The 15,215-nt window shown below is 46.1% G+C and overlaps 1 protein-coding gene across 1 annotated transcript in view; it reads right to left on the bottom strand.

Annotated features, from left to right (window-relative positions):
- The window catches only part of Myo3b (myosin IIIB), a 348,212-nt gene that overhangs the window by 81,029 nt on the left and 251,968 nt on the right, over nucleotides 1-15,215 (bottom strand). Inside the window, exons 29-30 of the mRNA XM_032901950.1 lie at nucleotides 3,173-3,257; nucleotides 2,189-2,285 (exon numbers count right to left, since the gene is read on the bottom strand). Coding sequence (XP_032757841.1) covers nucleotides 2,189-2,285; nucleotides 3,173-3,257 — 182 coding nt within the window. The remainder of the gene's footprint in view (nucleotides 1-2,188; nucleotides 2,286-3,172; nucleotides 3,258-15,215) is intronic.

Raw genomic sequence — 15,215 nt, 5'->3', positions numbered from 1 at the left:
AGGGAGTTTCCAGGGAGGTTTAACTAGCGAGGAAAGAGCCATCCCAAAAACGTGTGACATCTCTGTGTAGGATGGGGTCCAAGAGTGAGTAAAACGGCAGTAAAATATAATAATAAAATGACATAAAATGGGAGAAAAAAAGAGGTACCCCCTGAGCACCAGCATTCGCAGCTCTCTGCTTCACGACTGTGGATTCACTGTGACCTTGCACCTCATACTCCTGCCTCCACACCTCCCCACCACCAGGGACTGTTTCACCTTAAACTGTGAGGTAAAAGTAAACCCAGTGTCTCGTATGACACTCTCTGTCAGGAGTGTTTTGTTTTCTCTTGTTGAGACAGGGTTTCACCATGTAGCCATGGCTGGTCTGGAACTTTCTAGGTAGACCAGGTTGACCTTGAACCCACAGAGATCTGCCTGCCTCTGTCTTCCAGGTGCTGGGATTAAAAGCATGCACCACCATCACTTGGCTTTTTAACAAAATCTGTAACTCCATTTCCTCAAAATAACAAGAAAAGTTACCAATATATTGTATAACTGGTTAACATTGCACAGATGTGAATGAAGAGGGATCTGGCTTCAACCCTGTGCTTCTAGCTACTCAACAACACTCACTTTATTTTAGGGGGGGGAAATTCATGGATCCTGTTTATTTTTAATGTGTGGAGGGTATGTGTGCACGTGGATGTATTTGTGTAACCCAGAGGACACTTCCCTGTGCCATTCTCAAGAATGCTGTCCACCTCCTGTGAAGCAAGACTTTTCATCGGCCTGGAGCTCACCAATTTAGTCTAGACAATAGGTAGCGAAAGTAGGGATTCTCATGTCTCTGTCTCCCTCTGAGCCTGGTGTTTTTAATGTGGGCTCTGGAGATCAAACGGGTCCTATGCTTATGATCAAGCAGTTAACTGTAGGCTTTGCTACAGCTTAGGGATTGCAGGTGTTGTGAAGTAGAACATTCCTGAACACTGTCTGTCTGTGAGGAAACCCTGAGTCTGAACGTTTGTTCTCATGAGCTGCAGTATCCACGTGGAAGGTTCTACTCTCGTGTCCACTTCCTGTCTGGTTGCTAAGAGTGAAAGTTCCACTGTGGGCTGGAAGACAGCACACATTCTAGTGTACTTCCACTTCGAATCACACAGCATTTTCACTGACTGGAAGACGGGCAAAGAAGAACATTGAAGCGATCTGAGAAATAACTCCACCTTTCATCGAAGCAGATCAGGCTGACACGGGATCTAACAACACATTTGAAGTAGAGAGCTTTCTTTTTCTTTCTTTCTTTTTTTTTAATTTTATTTTATTATTTTCATCTTAAGTGAATGGGTGTTTTGCGGCGCGTACGTATATGTGCACCATGTGTGTGCTTAGTGCTCATGAAGGTCAGAAAATGTCGTCAGACTCCTTGGAACTGGAGTTATAGATGACAGTGAGCAGGGGTCAAACTCAAGTGCTCTGGAAGAACAATCCATGTTCTTACCTGCAGAGGCATCGCTCCAGTCCCAAGATTATCCCTCCTTGAACTAGGGCCATATCTGTTCATAAATATTCTCTACAATCATGTTCTGTACTTTATCTTCCCAAAGCAATGATTCTAGCCTGAAACTGACTTCTATCATATTGTACAGCAAGGAACAAGAATTCACTGGCACCGAGGACAAGTGGTGAGACATCTTTTGCTAGGTAGATGGCCTTGCTACCCAGAGTATTCATTGCTAAGCCAGAGATTTTGATCTAGGAGGATTGACTCTGCTATAATCTAGATACCTCTTTATCTTTTACTTTAACAAAAGATGTTTTGGAACACTTTCATAATTTGAGGATTTTATAAGGGAATGTGGCCTATGACATTCATTTAAGCACATGAGCAGGAGGTAACACTTATGTATGCATTTGGCTGTTTGAGGCAGAGTCCTGATGCTGCCCATGCTGGCCCCAGACTTGCTGGGTATCCAAGGCTGGTTGTGAATCCTGATCTTCCTGCCTCTACCTCCTAAGTGCTGGGAGTGGGTCACTGTGCCCATCTTAAAACTGCTACTTTCAAATATATGCCTTTAAGGCCTCCTGTTGACATCACACAGTCTCACTAATTGGATCCTGACTTTAGATAGGCCCCCGCAACAACTCACTAGGACAGACACCGGCATACAAATGCTTGCACTGTGTGCATTCTGAATGTCTTCCTTACCTGGTTTGAGAGAGACTTCGCAGGGGCTCGGTCTGTGGTGAGCTGTGGCAGTGTGACACACCTGAGATGGTGACACATCGGTTCCAGCAACTGAGAGCTACCAAAAGATCCAGTGAGAGAAAGGCCATGTTTATCCTCTGATGAAGTAGCCTTAGGGACTTTCATTAAACTAAGGGACCTTTTCCCCTGACTGCACTGGTGATGCCCGTGTGCTTCCTAGGTCTTGTACAGAACTGAGCCATAGTCCTCTCCTGGGGCAATTAGGAGCCAGCCCAGCTGCGGTGCACTCTGCCCACGCAATTGTACCCAATCCCTTCTTCATTCACTTACAATGCAGGACAGGAAAAAAAAAAAACCCAGGCACGAGCTAATTCTCATCTTTACTTAATTTTTATCCTTAAAGGAGAAACAAAGAAAACCTATAGGAAGGTATTAATCTGCCATTTCTAAGCACATCTTCCAAAGGATTTTTTTTTAAATCTTACATATGCTCAGCAGAGTTACTGGCAAAAACTGTACATTTTCTTCATTTCACCCTTTCAACATCAAATAGGAGGCAGCAAAAATTGGATCAGACTTCAAAGCCTGCTGTGGGCTCCAAGTCACAGAGAGACGCCTCCATTTCACATGCTGAATTCAAGCAGAGTATCAAAGTGCTACCAGAGAACCTCAGGTCCTCTCTCCGAGAGAGGCTCCAGCAGCTGCAGAGTGGAGCGCTCAGCAAATCACCTCGGGGAGCGGCCGGCGTTTATTCTCAGCAGCAAATTTCCAGGCTTTTGATTCTCTCTTCACTGTACCTCCCTGTCTCTCCACTGAACCAGGGTTCTTTAGTTGGGCTTTTGTCTTAAAAACTTCAAAATAGCACTACAAGTTTCATGTTCGGATGGCCCGACCCGGCAGTCACAGGCAGGCTCTGCGACCATGGATTTAGACCTGAACGCCCATGAACTGGGAAGGGAATGAAGGGAGGGTACCAGGTTTTACCTCAGCACCAGCATTCCCGGCTTCCTTATCTGCATGTCCCGAGGTGACATCACAGCCGGCTGGGGAACTCTGGGTTTGTGGATGCCTAAAAGGACAGCGAAAATCATAATTTTTAAAAAGCTTGAAAACTGTAATAAAAATTATTAGGATTGCTGTTGAAAAAAAAAGATAAACATTGTTTTCCTCTCCAAAAAGGTTTGCAAAACTCATTCCTTCTGCTTCTGTTGCATCCCGTGCCAGTCACTGATTAAAAGGACGCTGTCCATGTAAAGAAATGGATCTCTCTGGTATTGTCTCTGTGTATTCCAACACAGCCTACATGAAATCTTAAGACCCTGAAACTTCCCCCTTTAAAGTTGTGTGGGTTCAGGAGCAGCACCAGGTTTCCAGAGACTTTACCAAGTTGATGTAAGGCTGTACTTTCTGCTCAGTGCGTTTGCCACATTCCGTATTCCAGAGGTGCCGGTGCACTCTGTGGTCAGATAAGCTTGGGAACGTCAGGCGCAGTGTGGCAGAAGAATCTCCTTGCTACAGGATGCTTCAACGGTCACAGTACACTCCAGACCTCTCAAGCGGAGGCAGGACTGACCACGGCGTCTGACGTTACCAGACCAAGAACTTACTAACATCTAGTGAACTGTTAAGTTTTCACAGGAAACGAGTTTGGCACAATTGAATGTAGCCAAAAACACAGGGCAAGGTCAAGATAGCATCTTCCAGCTAGGCTTGGGGGCACAGGACTGTGATCCCACATTCAGGAGGCAGAGACAAGAGGGATATTGCAAATAGGAAGCCAGCCAGCCAGATCGATCAAACTCTCCTCTCTCTCTCTCTCTCTCTCTCTCTCTCTCTCTCTCTCTCTCTCTCTCTCTCTCTCTCTCTCTCTCTCTCTCACACACACACACACACACACACAGAGTGATTCTGGGTATATTTCAGGTATTCTGGATCTGAGCTTTCCCCAGTTATAAACTGGTGAACTGGTTTTAAGGTTACCCCCAGTGCTACATTTTAAATCTTACTCATTTATAAACTGATTAATTCATCTCAATATGTGTGGACCATTCATGAATCCACCTCAGAGGAGGTTATAAATAGTAGAGTCATTTAAAGTACATCAGGCCTGGGGAGAAGGGACCTGCCATTACTTAGCATCACGTGTCTCCATACGGAAGGCCAAGGATCAGAGTGACTGCCTTCCACATTCTTTATTAGCACCCATCTCAGTGCCTGGGACTCAGTAAGTATTTAGTAATTGTTAGATGCATTGGGTAAATCCTGAATGTTAGGCCACACAGTTCAGGAAAAGAATATTCTTGACAGTAAATTTAAATTAGCTAGTATTTAGATGAATTTTGATTTTAAAAGTGCTCTTGAATATCTAACAAGATAGTCACAGCCTTCTGAGCTAAACACTTCCATTGTGCCTAGAACTCTAAGGAAGAAACAAGGTTCAGAAAGGTAAGGGCTTTTCCCCAGGTGTCCTGGTGAATACCCAGCTCTTCCCAGACATTACTGACCCATGTTCTTCTGCCTCCAAGTCCTCTGCTCTCCCTCTGGACCCAGCATGCCCTCGATGCAGTCTGGGTACTGGATAAGAGACTCACTCTTGTCTAGTCCAAGAAAATCCTGAAGGCTGTGGGACACTTAAGGTTGTGTATTCTCTATGTTCCTTCAAAGTGCTGGCAAGCTTTATGGAAAATCTAGAAAAAGGGTGTGGCCCTAGTCCTGCCCCAGCATGGAAATCTGTTCTGAGCCCCTGTCTAGCTCACGGGGTCTTTTAGAAACTAGAGACCAGTGCAAATACCTCCCGAGTCTCCTTGGACCAGCTTGATCAATGGATTCTCCCTCCTTCAAACCTCTGGAAGTCTCTAAGGCCCATAATGCAATGTTTACACTGTTTCTTGACTTGAAAAAGGAGGAGCATGGGAGAAAGTACTGCCCCCAGAGAGATACATTGGAAAGTACTTGACTGAACAAAGTTAAGCAGATTTCTTCCCAGAGACTCTAATATGCACAATGAAATTCTGAGAGGGGGGAAGCAAGATACTCTTCCCGAGACATTATCACCACATCCCACTCCCATCTGTTGTGCAGTGCATTGTAACAATAAGAGAAACCTTAGGAAAAGAAATCTAAAGTGTATCTTCTTTTTTTTACATCTTCATTTGGTGTGTGTGTGTGTGTGTGTGTGTGTGTGTGTGTGTGTGTGTGTGTGTGTGATGTCATTTGTGTGCATGTGTGTATGTAAGTCCAAATTGACTTTGGATGTCCCTTGTAATTGTCCTTCACCTTATATATTGAGGCAGGGTCTCTCACTAAGCCTGGAGGCTGCCAATTTTGGCTAGCCTGGCTAGCCAGCTTGCCTGAAGACCCCTGTCCCTTCCTGCTGAGTGCTATACAAGTGGCCACCACATGTGTGCATTTACGTGGGTTCTAGAAATCCAAACTCCAGTCCTCATGCTTGCATAGCAAGTGCTTTTCCCACTGAGCCATCTTCCCAGTCGCCACCTTGCTCTTTCAAAGAATGGGGCAAGTCAGGGCTGGCAGTAGCTTGGTTAGTCAAGTGTTTGCTATTCAAGCATCGAGTCTTCGGTTTGATCCAGGGGCAGATGTAAGTGTGCACCTGTAATCTCAGTGCTAAAAAAGAAAGAGACTGGGGGAGTCCATGGAGCTTGCTGGCCAGATGAGTTAGTACAGAGCTCCCACTACCGATGAGGTTCAGTGACAGACCCTACCTCAAATAATAAGGTGGACTGGGATGGAGAGAGGGCCAGTGGTTCAGAGCCCTTGCTTCTCTCCCAGAGGACCTGGGTTCAATTCCTGGCACCTACATGGTGGCTCACAACCATCTCTAACCCTAATTCCAAGGGGTTTGACATCCTCTTTTGGCCTCTGCAGTGCACATCCATACATACAAGTAAAGACATGTTGAACAAATAAATCTTTTTTTTAAAGAAAAGAGATGGAGAAGAGGTTGATTTCTGGCCTCTCTACACATGTGCACACTTGCACACATACATGAACGAGTACACAAGCACACAAATTAACTAACTAAGAAAAACAAATGAGTGGGACAAACTAGTCTTCTCTGGAAATTTCAATGCTTTGACTCCTTCATGGCGATTTTCCAGTAGATTCTTAGTTTCCTTTATTTTTGATGTGCATGTTTGTGCACATGTATGTTTGCACACATGTGTCTTGCCTCTCCATTGCAATGACAAAACACATTAGATTGGAGCCTAGCGTGGGCAAACCTGAACAAAGTACATTCTTAGAAAAACTAGAAAAAAAAATTGACTGTTAGGGAACTAACAAGAGATTACTCATTTTAAAAGTATGACATTTTGTTTCTCTTGCATGCTTACATAAGCAGCATTTGTGCACATGTGTTTGCATGTTCACCTGGGTATAGGCATGTGTATGCGGAGGCCGGTGGTTCACAGTGGGTATCTTTCTTGACCACTCTTCACTGGACTCAGAGCAGGCTAGTTTGGTGAGACCAGCCGGTCTTTTGCTCCACGGCTCTCCTGTTGCTTTCCCTGCCTTGTGAACACTCTCTGGGGTTACAGAAGAACCACTAGGCCTACCTGCCTGGGGTTTGGGTGAGCTCTAGAGATTCATTCTTCCCCACATTTGCGCAAGAAACCCTTTACCCACTTAGCCATCTTCCCAGCTATGTGACACTGCCTTTAGAATCGTCACCCGAACAAAACAAGCTTAGTGTGTGTGTGTGAGTGTGTGTGTGTGTGTGTGTGTGTGTGTGTGTGTGTGTGTATAACATTCTTCACTCTCTGTGAGCATTCACAAACCAATGAAGCTCCGTCCTTCCTCACACACATTCAGGGCACTTGGGCCTCTCAGGAGCACGGCCGGTATCTCCTGCAGATGCCTCCAGGCTCAGGCGCGTGATGCAGCTGGTGCACTTAAGTGTGTGAGCCTGCAGGGACGGAAAACCCCAGCCACCGCTGAAAACCCTTCTTCTAGGAATCTGCCTTGCAATAAGGAAAAAACCCGAAGAGCTGGTGTCTGGTTCTCTCGTGTGACAGATGAGAGGCAGTGTAGAGCTTGGCTTTCTGCAAGCTGTCCTCGGAGTGCCCAGCATCTTTTCATTCTGCAGTGGAGATCATGAAGCCAGCCGGCTCTGTCATGCTGTACTGGTAACACAGTGGGAAGTCACTGTGGGCTAGGGTCTCGGCCGCAGCTTCACAGGCTCTGAAATTCAATTTGTCAGTTCACTGAGGAATAATGGAAAGGGGTCGTGGGGCTACCCTAACCGAACGTGTGGAGTCGTATTTGAAAAGCATAATGCTGGCGTGTGATTTTTTGCAAGGGGCAGCAAATTGCACCGTATTTGTTCCCTCACTAGCTGGTCGCTAGAGTCTGGAGATTAAAGAGTTAGAAAGGTGGTCTTGGAGGATGAGGTTCATCATCACACTTGTCTGACAGCCGGCCTTTTCTCAGACACAGTTAGCCTCTGTTACTGTCTGGTTTTAGATGAGAATCGAGACACACACGCTGCCTGTCGAGTCTCTGCTTCCTATGCCTCATTTAAACTGTTTCTTTGTGTACGTTCCGTTCATTTCAATTAGAGTTACATCTTATCCTGTATCGATTACAGCTTATTGGTGCCTAAACAAATTGAGACGCACATTAGCACTGCACACTGGAAAGCATATGCTGGTTGCAAAGCAGGGCAGGTTCTAAGGTCACAGGTTGGGTTTTGTTAGTTTCCGGGTGACTCGTAGGAGTCATTTCTGTCAAGCTTGTTCCTCACATGGCAGCCCTAGGAGGAAGGTTACTCAGCACAGCTAGCAAACTGTCCCTGTTCCTTTGATGACATGGGACAAAACAGTCTTTTAGTCAGGGAGCCATTTCCTGCAGCCAAGGAGCAGCTATTGAACAAGCCTGCAGACAAGGTGCTCCAAGCAGGAGGTGAGGAGGCCTCCGTGGTCCTTGGGGAGGTTTCAGACACGCACACCATACAGCTTTCTTTATGGAGGGTACAGCAGGAAAAGGAAGAGATTGGAAGGGGCTCCAATGCTTTCAAGTCACAATGGTAGATAAAGATGTGTAAGAGGTAATATCAGGGGACTCTGGCCGTAGTTGAAGAGCCTGTGCTGACTTGAGACTGGCAATTCTCATGTGAATTAGAGCTAGGTGTTGGAGCCTTTCAAGGCTTCTTGGTGCCTCCAGTCTGTCTGTCCATCTCTCTCTCTCTCTCTCTCTCTCTCTCTCTCTCTCTCTCTCTCTCTCTCTCTCTCTCTCTCTGTGTGTGTGTGTGTGTGTGTGTGTGTGCGTGCACACATATGCAGAGGTACATGTTTTTGTGCGAGTGTGTCAGAACACAGTTCAAGAATAAGGTACTGTGAGAATTCTAAGATCTTGTAAGAAATCTCCGAGAAAACAAGAGTCCTGTGACCTCAGTTTCTTCAAACCACAAACTTGCTCTTAGAATGTGTTTTCATGCTCCTCCTAGGTGTATCGGATAGGAGTGAGTTTACTTCAGCTGTGGTTATTCATGTGCCTCTGTGGGGAAAAAAATTGCTTTTGCCACATGTGGCATCCTTGTGATTGCACACTTTACTCAGGTGACACTTCTTAACCCCGAGAGTATAAATTGTTAGGTGCTCTGAATAAAGTTGGTTTTAGTCTGATTCATGTTTAGGCCCTGCTCTCCCAGGGTTCACACTGGCAACTAGAAAGGTTAATGTGCATGCACAGAGGCCAGGGGAAGACATCAGTTTCCCAGCTCTACCTTCCTCTCCCTTATTCCTTTGACATAGAATCTCTGATTGAACTTGTAGCTAGGCTGACAGCAAGGCAGCCCCAGTGACCCTCGTGTCTCTGGCCCGAGTACCGAAACCACAGGTATGCGTAGTCATGCCTGGCTTTTTATGTGAGTGCTGGCATCCGATCTTAGGTCTTCGTTCTTGTATAGCCAGCTGTCTTAGCCACTTAGCCATCTCCCAGCTCTATTATTTAGTTCTAATAAGGAATAAGGAACTCTCCAAGGGTTGAGGGATAACATGGAGGGCACACCAATCTCCCCAGCAGTGCCCCCGCTCTCCCCAGCTCTGTCCCAGGTGTCATTGCCTATTTTTACCTTGTATGCTCTTTAGCTTTGAACACACAGAGAACAAGGTGTTAAAATGCTCTTTAAAGGACAGATTCTTGCATTAACTTCACAAGAATCAAGTGCACATGTTAATGAATCTTTCATTACAAAACTTAAAAAGCTGATGTGTGTAGCATGATTTCCTTTTCCATTCAACTACCTTTACCACCACCAGTAGGTACCTGCCAAGGCCCAGTGAAATCTCTCCGGTCGGTCTCCACCTCCACCCTCTCTGCCTTTTCCCCTCTTGGTGGGACTGCAGGCCGCCATTTCTATTCTATACTGAATGCCCAGACCATGAAAATGTGGCTCTGTAGATGATTTGCTTGGTTCCCACTCGGATGAGCTGAGGGTCTGTGTCTCACCTGCGGAGGAAGCTGTCTGGGAGTCTGATCCAGGGAGCAGCACAAAGGTCAGTAGGCACCATGACCTGGTGTGATGGTTTGCATATGCTTGGCCCAGGGAGTGGCACTATTAGGTGTGGCCATGTTGGAGGAAGTGTGTCACTGTGGGGTGGGCTTGGAGACCCTCCTCCTAGCTGCCTGAGGATGTTTCACTCTGTTCCTGGTTTCCTTCAAGTGAAGATGTAGAACTCAGCTCCTCCTGCACCATGCCTGCCTGGACGCTGCCATGCTCCTACCTTGATGATAATGGACTGAACCTCCGAACCTGTAAGCCAGCCCCAATTAAATGTTGTCCTTTATAAGACTTATATTGGTCATGGTGTCTGTTCACAGTTAGACCCTAACTAAGATACCGGGTTAACATCCATGGCCAGTTTACTTAGATTAACCTAGGGCGTTAAGGAGGTATCTCACTAGGGTGTGTGCTTGAGGGAACTTTTCCAAAGATGACTAGCTGAGGGGAGAAGAGTTGCCCTCAATGTGGGAGGCACCATCCCATGGGTTCCAAACTGAATAAGCAAGAGGGAAAATGGAAAACACCTGCTGGGTGCCAGCTCCCCCTCTCTGCTCCATTGCGTCTCTGCTGTGGTGGACTGCATCTTCCGACAGAAAGCCAGGGTAAACCCTTCCTCCTTTAAGAGCTTTCACGGGGATGAGCCGAGTGACTGCCACCAGAATCCCCTTGCCTTGTGAACTTTCAGCTCCTCTAACTGGAGAGTCCACCAGTTCTGGCCTTACTTGTTAGCTGAGGGACAGGTTATCAACCTCCAGGGGTCTGAGGCTCTACAACTGCAATCTATGACAATGTATCGATGTCTTCTTTCCTCACCAAAATAAGTGACTAAAAGACTTGACAGCAAAATAGTTCCAATTTTCCCCTTTTTCTGATCAAGACTACTTTCGTGATGAAAAGTGATGCCTATTGCTTTGTTTCTCTCTCATATGCATGTACCAAGGAGAAGATGATACAGGCCGGGGTAATCTTCACACCTAGCCAAAATTAGCATCCTGATGTATACCTTTTCAGATATGTACATATACTAGTGGCCCATGACTATTTTTTCAATGACATATCGACATATCAGCATTTTGGGCTTCCTTTTATGATGCTGAGCATATATTTATATATTATAATCATATAATACCATCATACATATGGTTGTATAATGTTCCACTGAGTGATTAGTATAAGTGACTATATACTATGTTTTAAATATTTCAAATTGGGCCCACATCTCATATGCCATTATATTCATTTCTGTACAGTGTTGCTCTGAGTGCTTAACACAAATGAGCTGAGTAGTCACATATTTAAAATATTTAAATTGTGTCCGTCTCTCACATTATGAATAGGGGACCCTTAAATACTCAATGGACAAGGTTCTAAGTTCTGATTCATTTAGCTCCCTGGGATAAATATTTGGTGTGAAGTTGTTGGACCTAAGGGTGAGAAAATCCCTTTTCTTCTCTAAGAGTTTAAATTAAACCATCAGTTTCTCCCCTAAAAAGGAACAAAACTTAACATCTAGCCACAGATGTATGAAAGATCCTTTTTCCTATTATATCTCCAACACTAGATGTTATCAGTCTTTTTAATCTTTACATACTTTTGTCAGAAATGGGTACCTCAATATTTTTCTTACATTTAAGAAGAGGAAAACATCATCATGAGTTTTTAATATCTGACATCATGGGACTACAAAGGGCAGACTAGAAGAGAAAGGGCCTTAACAGGGTGCATTTGGGCAAGAGGACCCAGTAGAACTGTGCCTCACAGCTTGGCTTCTGGTTTTGTTTTTTCCTCATTTGTTTTGGATACTCGGCACTTTTTATAAGAATATTGAAAAACACATATCTTGTATCCCTCTGGAGTTAGCACTGCTGCCGAGGGAGCTGGTTATGCAAATCCTACTTAAATATGGGGATATGCCACTGCTCTAAAATACACTCCGGTTTCTGTTTTAGAACACGGCTCAAGGACTAATTTCTCTGAAAAGCTCCAGGAGCTAATAAATGTTTCCTATGCCACTGCTTTAAGTCAGTACCAGTTAGGACTTATGCTAATTTCTCAAACCGTATCAGGTTTTTAAGGATGGTCATTTTTGTTTACCCCATTGCTTTGCTCCAACTGGGAGCCTACCGTGTTAATGCTAGCTCTTGGGTTCTCCTTTCTTTCCTTTCTTCCCTGGTCTGCACTACTTTGTAAAAGTCTAAAGTGGGAATGGAAGGGTTTTCTTTCTTCTGATGAAAATGGCACCTTATTGGACATGTGGTACCCCACTGCCAGCCACTTGGAAAGCTGTCTTGGCCCTTTAGCATTCCAGCCTCCAGCTGAGAAAAGGATTGGAATGGGAGCAGGGGCCAGGGGCTCTGCAACCTGAAAGTTTATGCAGCACTGTCTGAGGGTCACAGCCTAGCAGAACAGCTGAGCAAGTCACAGCACTGGAGTTCAGGGGAGGACCTAGGTAGCAGCACCTGAGAATACAGCAGCATGGGCAGCATGGGCAGCATGGGCAGCATGGGCAGCATGGGCAGCATGGGCAGCATGGGCAGCATGGGCTGGGCAGCATGGGCAGCAGCTGTGGTGCCTGGAGAGAACAGAGGCTTGGTTGCCTCATTCACCTTCCCATTCCAGCTAAAGATTCAGGATCCTCATTTCACAGACCCGGGGGAGGAAGCTGGGCTCTCTGAGTAAGCAGTACAGGTCAGAACCAGACGGAAACCAGATCTGGCTGCCACAGAGCCTGCCTGCACTCTGTCTCCCATACTGTTTTGTTACTAGTGTCCCACCATTACATTGGGGATCTTAATGAATGTTAAAAGGGAGGCAAGGACGAGGCCTCCAAGCAGCTTCTTTTGTGTCACCTCAGCTTTTCCTTTGAATGAGTTTTGTCTTCCAAGGACTTCACGTGGCTGTTCGGTCTGGTCTTGAACTCCCAGGCACAGGAAACACCCCTGGCTTACCCCTTGAGTAGCTGGGACTACGGCCACAGGTCTCCTCACCTAGCATGGCAGTGGTAGGGTCTTGAAATGCCGGGCAGGTTGACCTATGCAGAGCCATAGTGTGAGCGCCTTAAAAACTGAATTAGCATCACGCACGGTGGCGCACATCTTTCATCCCAGCACTTGGAAGACAGAGGCAAGCAGATCTCTGTGAGTCTGAGGCTAGCCTGGTCTACATAGTGAGTGTCAGCCTGGTCTACACAATGAATGCCAGACCAGTTGGGGCTATGTTGAAAGATTCTGTCTAAAAACCAACCTCCCCCCCAAAAAACACTATAACCCCAAAAGCAAACAAACAAAAACAAAAAGCAAACTCAATGGCCCCAGAGGAAGTGAAGCTCAGCGAGAGTGACAGAGGATTCTGACTGAAGAGAAGGAGGCTGGCGAGTTAGGGAGACGGCGGAGGCTGACACAGGGCATCTGAGCATTGCCACACACCTATCGCTTTGACTCTGTCTTCCACAGCACCGCAGACTGCAGCACTGACACGCAAACTGCAGGGACCTCTCTGAACCCTGGAGAAACCTGACACTCCTTTAGTTCCTAAGTACTGAAGCGTCTGTTCTCAAAAGGAAGGGTGTTCTCCTACCAGAGTGCAGCGACTAAAATCGGAAAATTAAGATTAGTAGCAAGACTCTGTGACCCACTCCACAGTGCTCTCATTTTGCAAACTATGCCAGGGGCGACTTCTGTAGCCTGGACCAGGGGTCACATTCACTTATGTCTCCTTCCAGCTGGGAGAGCTCCTCAGCCTTCCCCTGTTTCCTTCTGCAGCCTACTGGCCAGTCAGCGTCCAGCAGACTCCTCTGTTGGGGTCTGTCTGCTGTTTCCTCAGGATTTAATCCAGGTCATGCTTATTTGGCAGGAAATCCACAGACAAGACGCCGTTCCGAGGGGCGCATGCAGTCTGGTGGCTCCATCACCGTGATGCTGTCATTTGGTCACAGTGGCTTCTTGTGGGGGTTGATTCTGACATTGTGAAAATAGCGTGCTATTCCCTAGTCTCTCACCTACTGTTTTAGGCTCCCAGTCATGATGCTTGCCTAGAGCTGCGGTCATTTCCATAATTGAAAAATGTCGATTTTTCAATCATCAAATCTACATTTATTACTTCACATTCTAATTGCAATGAAGAATTTCCTTCCACCCTCTCTCCCATTTCCCCCTTCTATCAATGCGCATTTCTGAATTATTTTTATTCAATGGGTTTTATTCTTTTTTTCCCATCCTTCTTTTACTTTGATGTTCAAACTGTCCTGAATTTAGCACTGGCTTAATATTAAAGGACCTGGAGTACCAACACTGAAGTATACCATCAAGACTTCCATACAGGAAGAATTATGCTGCCCAGGTAACACTAACTACTCCTGTTATTCATGTGTCAGAAGAGTGTGTGTGTGTGTGTGTGTGTGTGTGTGTGTGTGTGTGTGTATGTGTGTAATGTATGTATATATGTGTGTGTATGTATATACATACGACACACACATACACACGTGTGCATACACACATATACACAGTCATACACACATACATACATTCACACATACACACATACACACACACACGCACACACACACACACACACACACACACACACACACGGCGTGTGTTATCTCATTTACTTATTATGACTTGGGGAGGAAGCTGTCCTGCTAATTGCTCTTCCACGAAAGATTGGGGAAACTAGGCCCTGAGCAAATGAGTGTGATCAGGAAGTTTTTACTGTAAGAAAGTTGTGGGAGTGGCCCCTGGGATTCCATCGCCTGCCATAAGGATGTGTGTGAAAACCCCAGAAAAGATCAAGACTTTGCAAGCGGAAGAGCACTATCCCAGCACTCTGTGGGTGCACAGAGGCCTGACTCGGTCATGTCACTCTGGGGAGCAGACTTGGCCCCTCCTGAAGAACAAAAGCCATATCAGGCTCTCTCAGAACTGACAGAGCAGTGGAGTGAAATTCTACAGCGGCCCAGCAGCTCTCTGGTTCTTTGGATCCCAGATGAAGACCCTGGTCGGGGGGAGGGGGGGTCCCTGTATCCCCTTGTGTGCGGCCGCTAGATCTTCCCAAAATGCTACTTCCAACATCACCTCATTTAATAGAAAGCTCAGATTCTGCAAGCATGAGCTTAGGGAAACGAGGATCCTTCCCAATGGTGAAAAAATTTCAACTACTCTGACTTCAAGAGAAAGCACAGTTGGATCTGACAAGAGTAGCCTCGCCCTCCCAGGAGGAGGAACAAACTAAAAATAAAAGGTAACAAGGTGCTTCCTGCCGCCTGTCTGTAAATCCAGGAGGCGAAGCAGATACCTCAACCTGGCACAGATTAGGGCCGGCCAGCTCCGCTGCCTCCACCGGAGAGCAGCCATGTGGTGCCCAGAGCCAACAGCTGCCAGGCAGAAGCCCTCAGATTAACCCATAGGTGGTGTTGAACCACTTCCCATTAAGATATTTGCAAAGCAAACAAAAATGATAGCCCTTCTCTGAGGCCTGGGAGGCAGCCAGGAGGCTGGCTGTGCTTGT

The sequence above is a fragment of the Rattus rattus genome, chromosome 5, assembly GCF_011064425.1.
Source record: "Rattus rattus isolate New Zealand chromosome 5, Rrattus_CSIRO_v1, whole genome shotgun sequence".
NCBI classification, from domain to species: Eukaryota; Metazoa; Chordata; class Mammalia; order Rodentia; family Muridae; genus Rattus; species Rattus rattus.
Note: the sequence above shows the minus strand (reverse complement) of the source record. Positions and strands in the feature narration are given on the sequence as shown.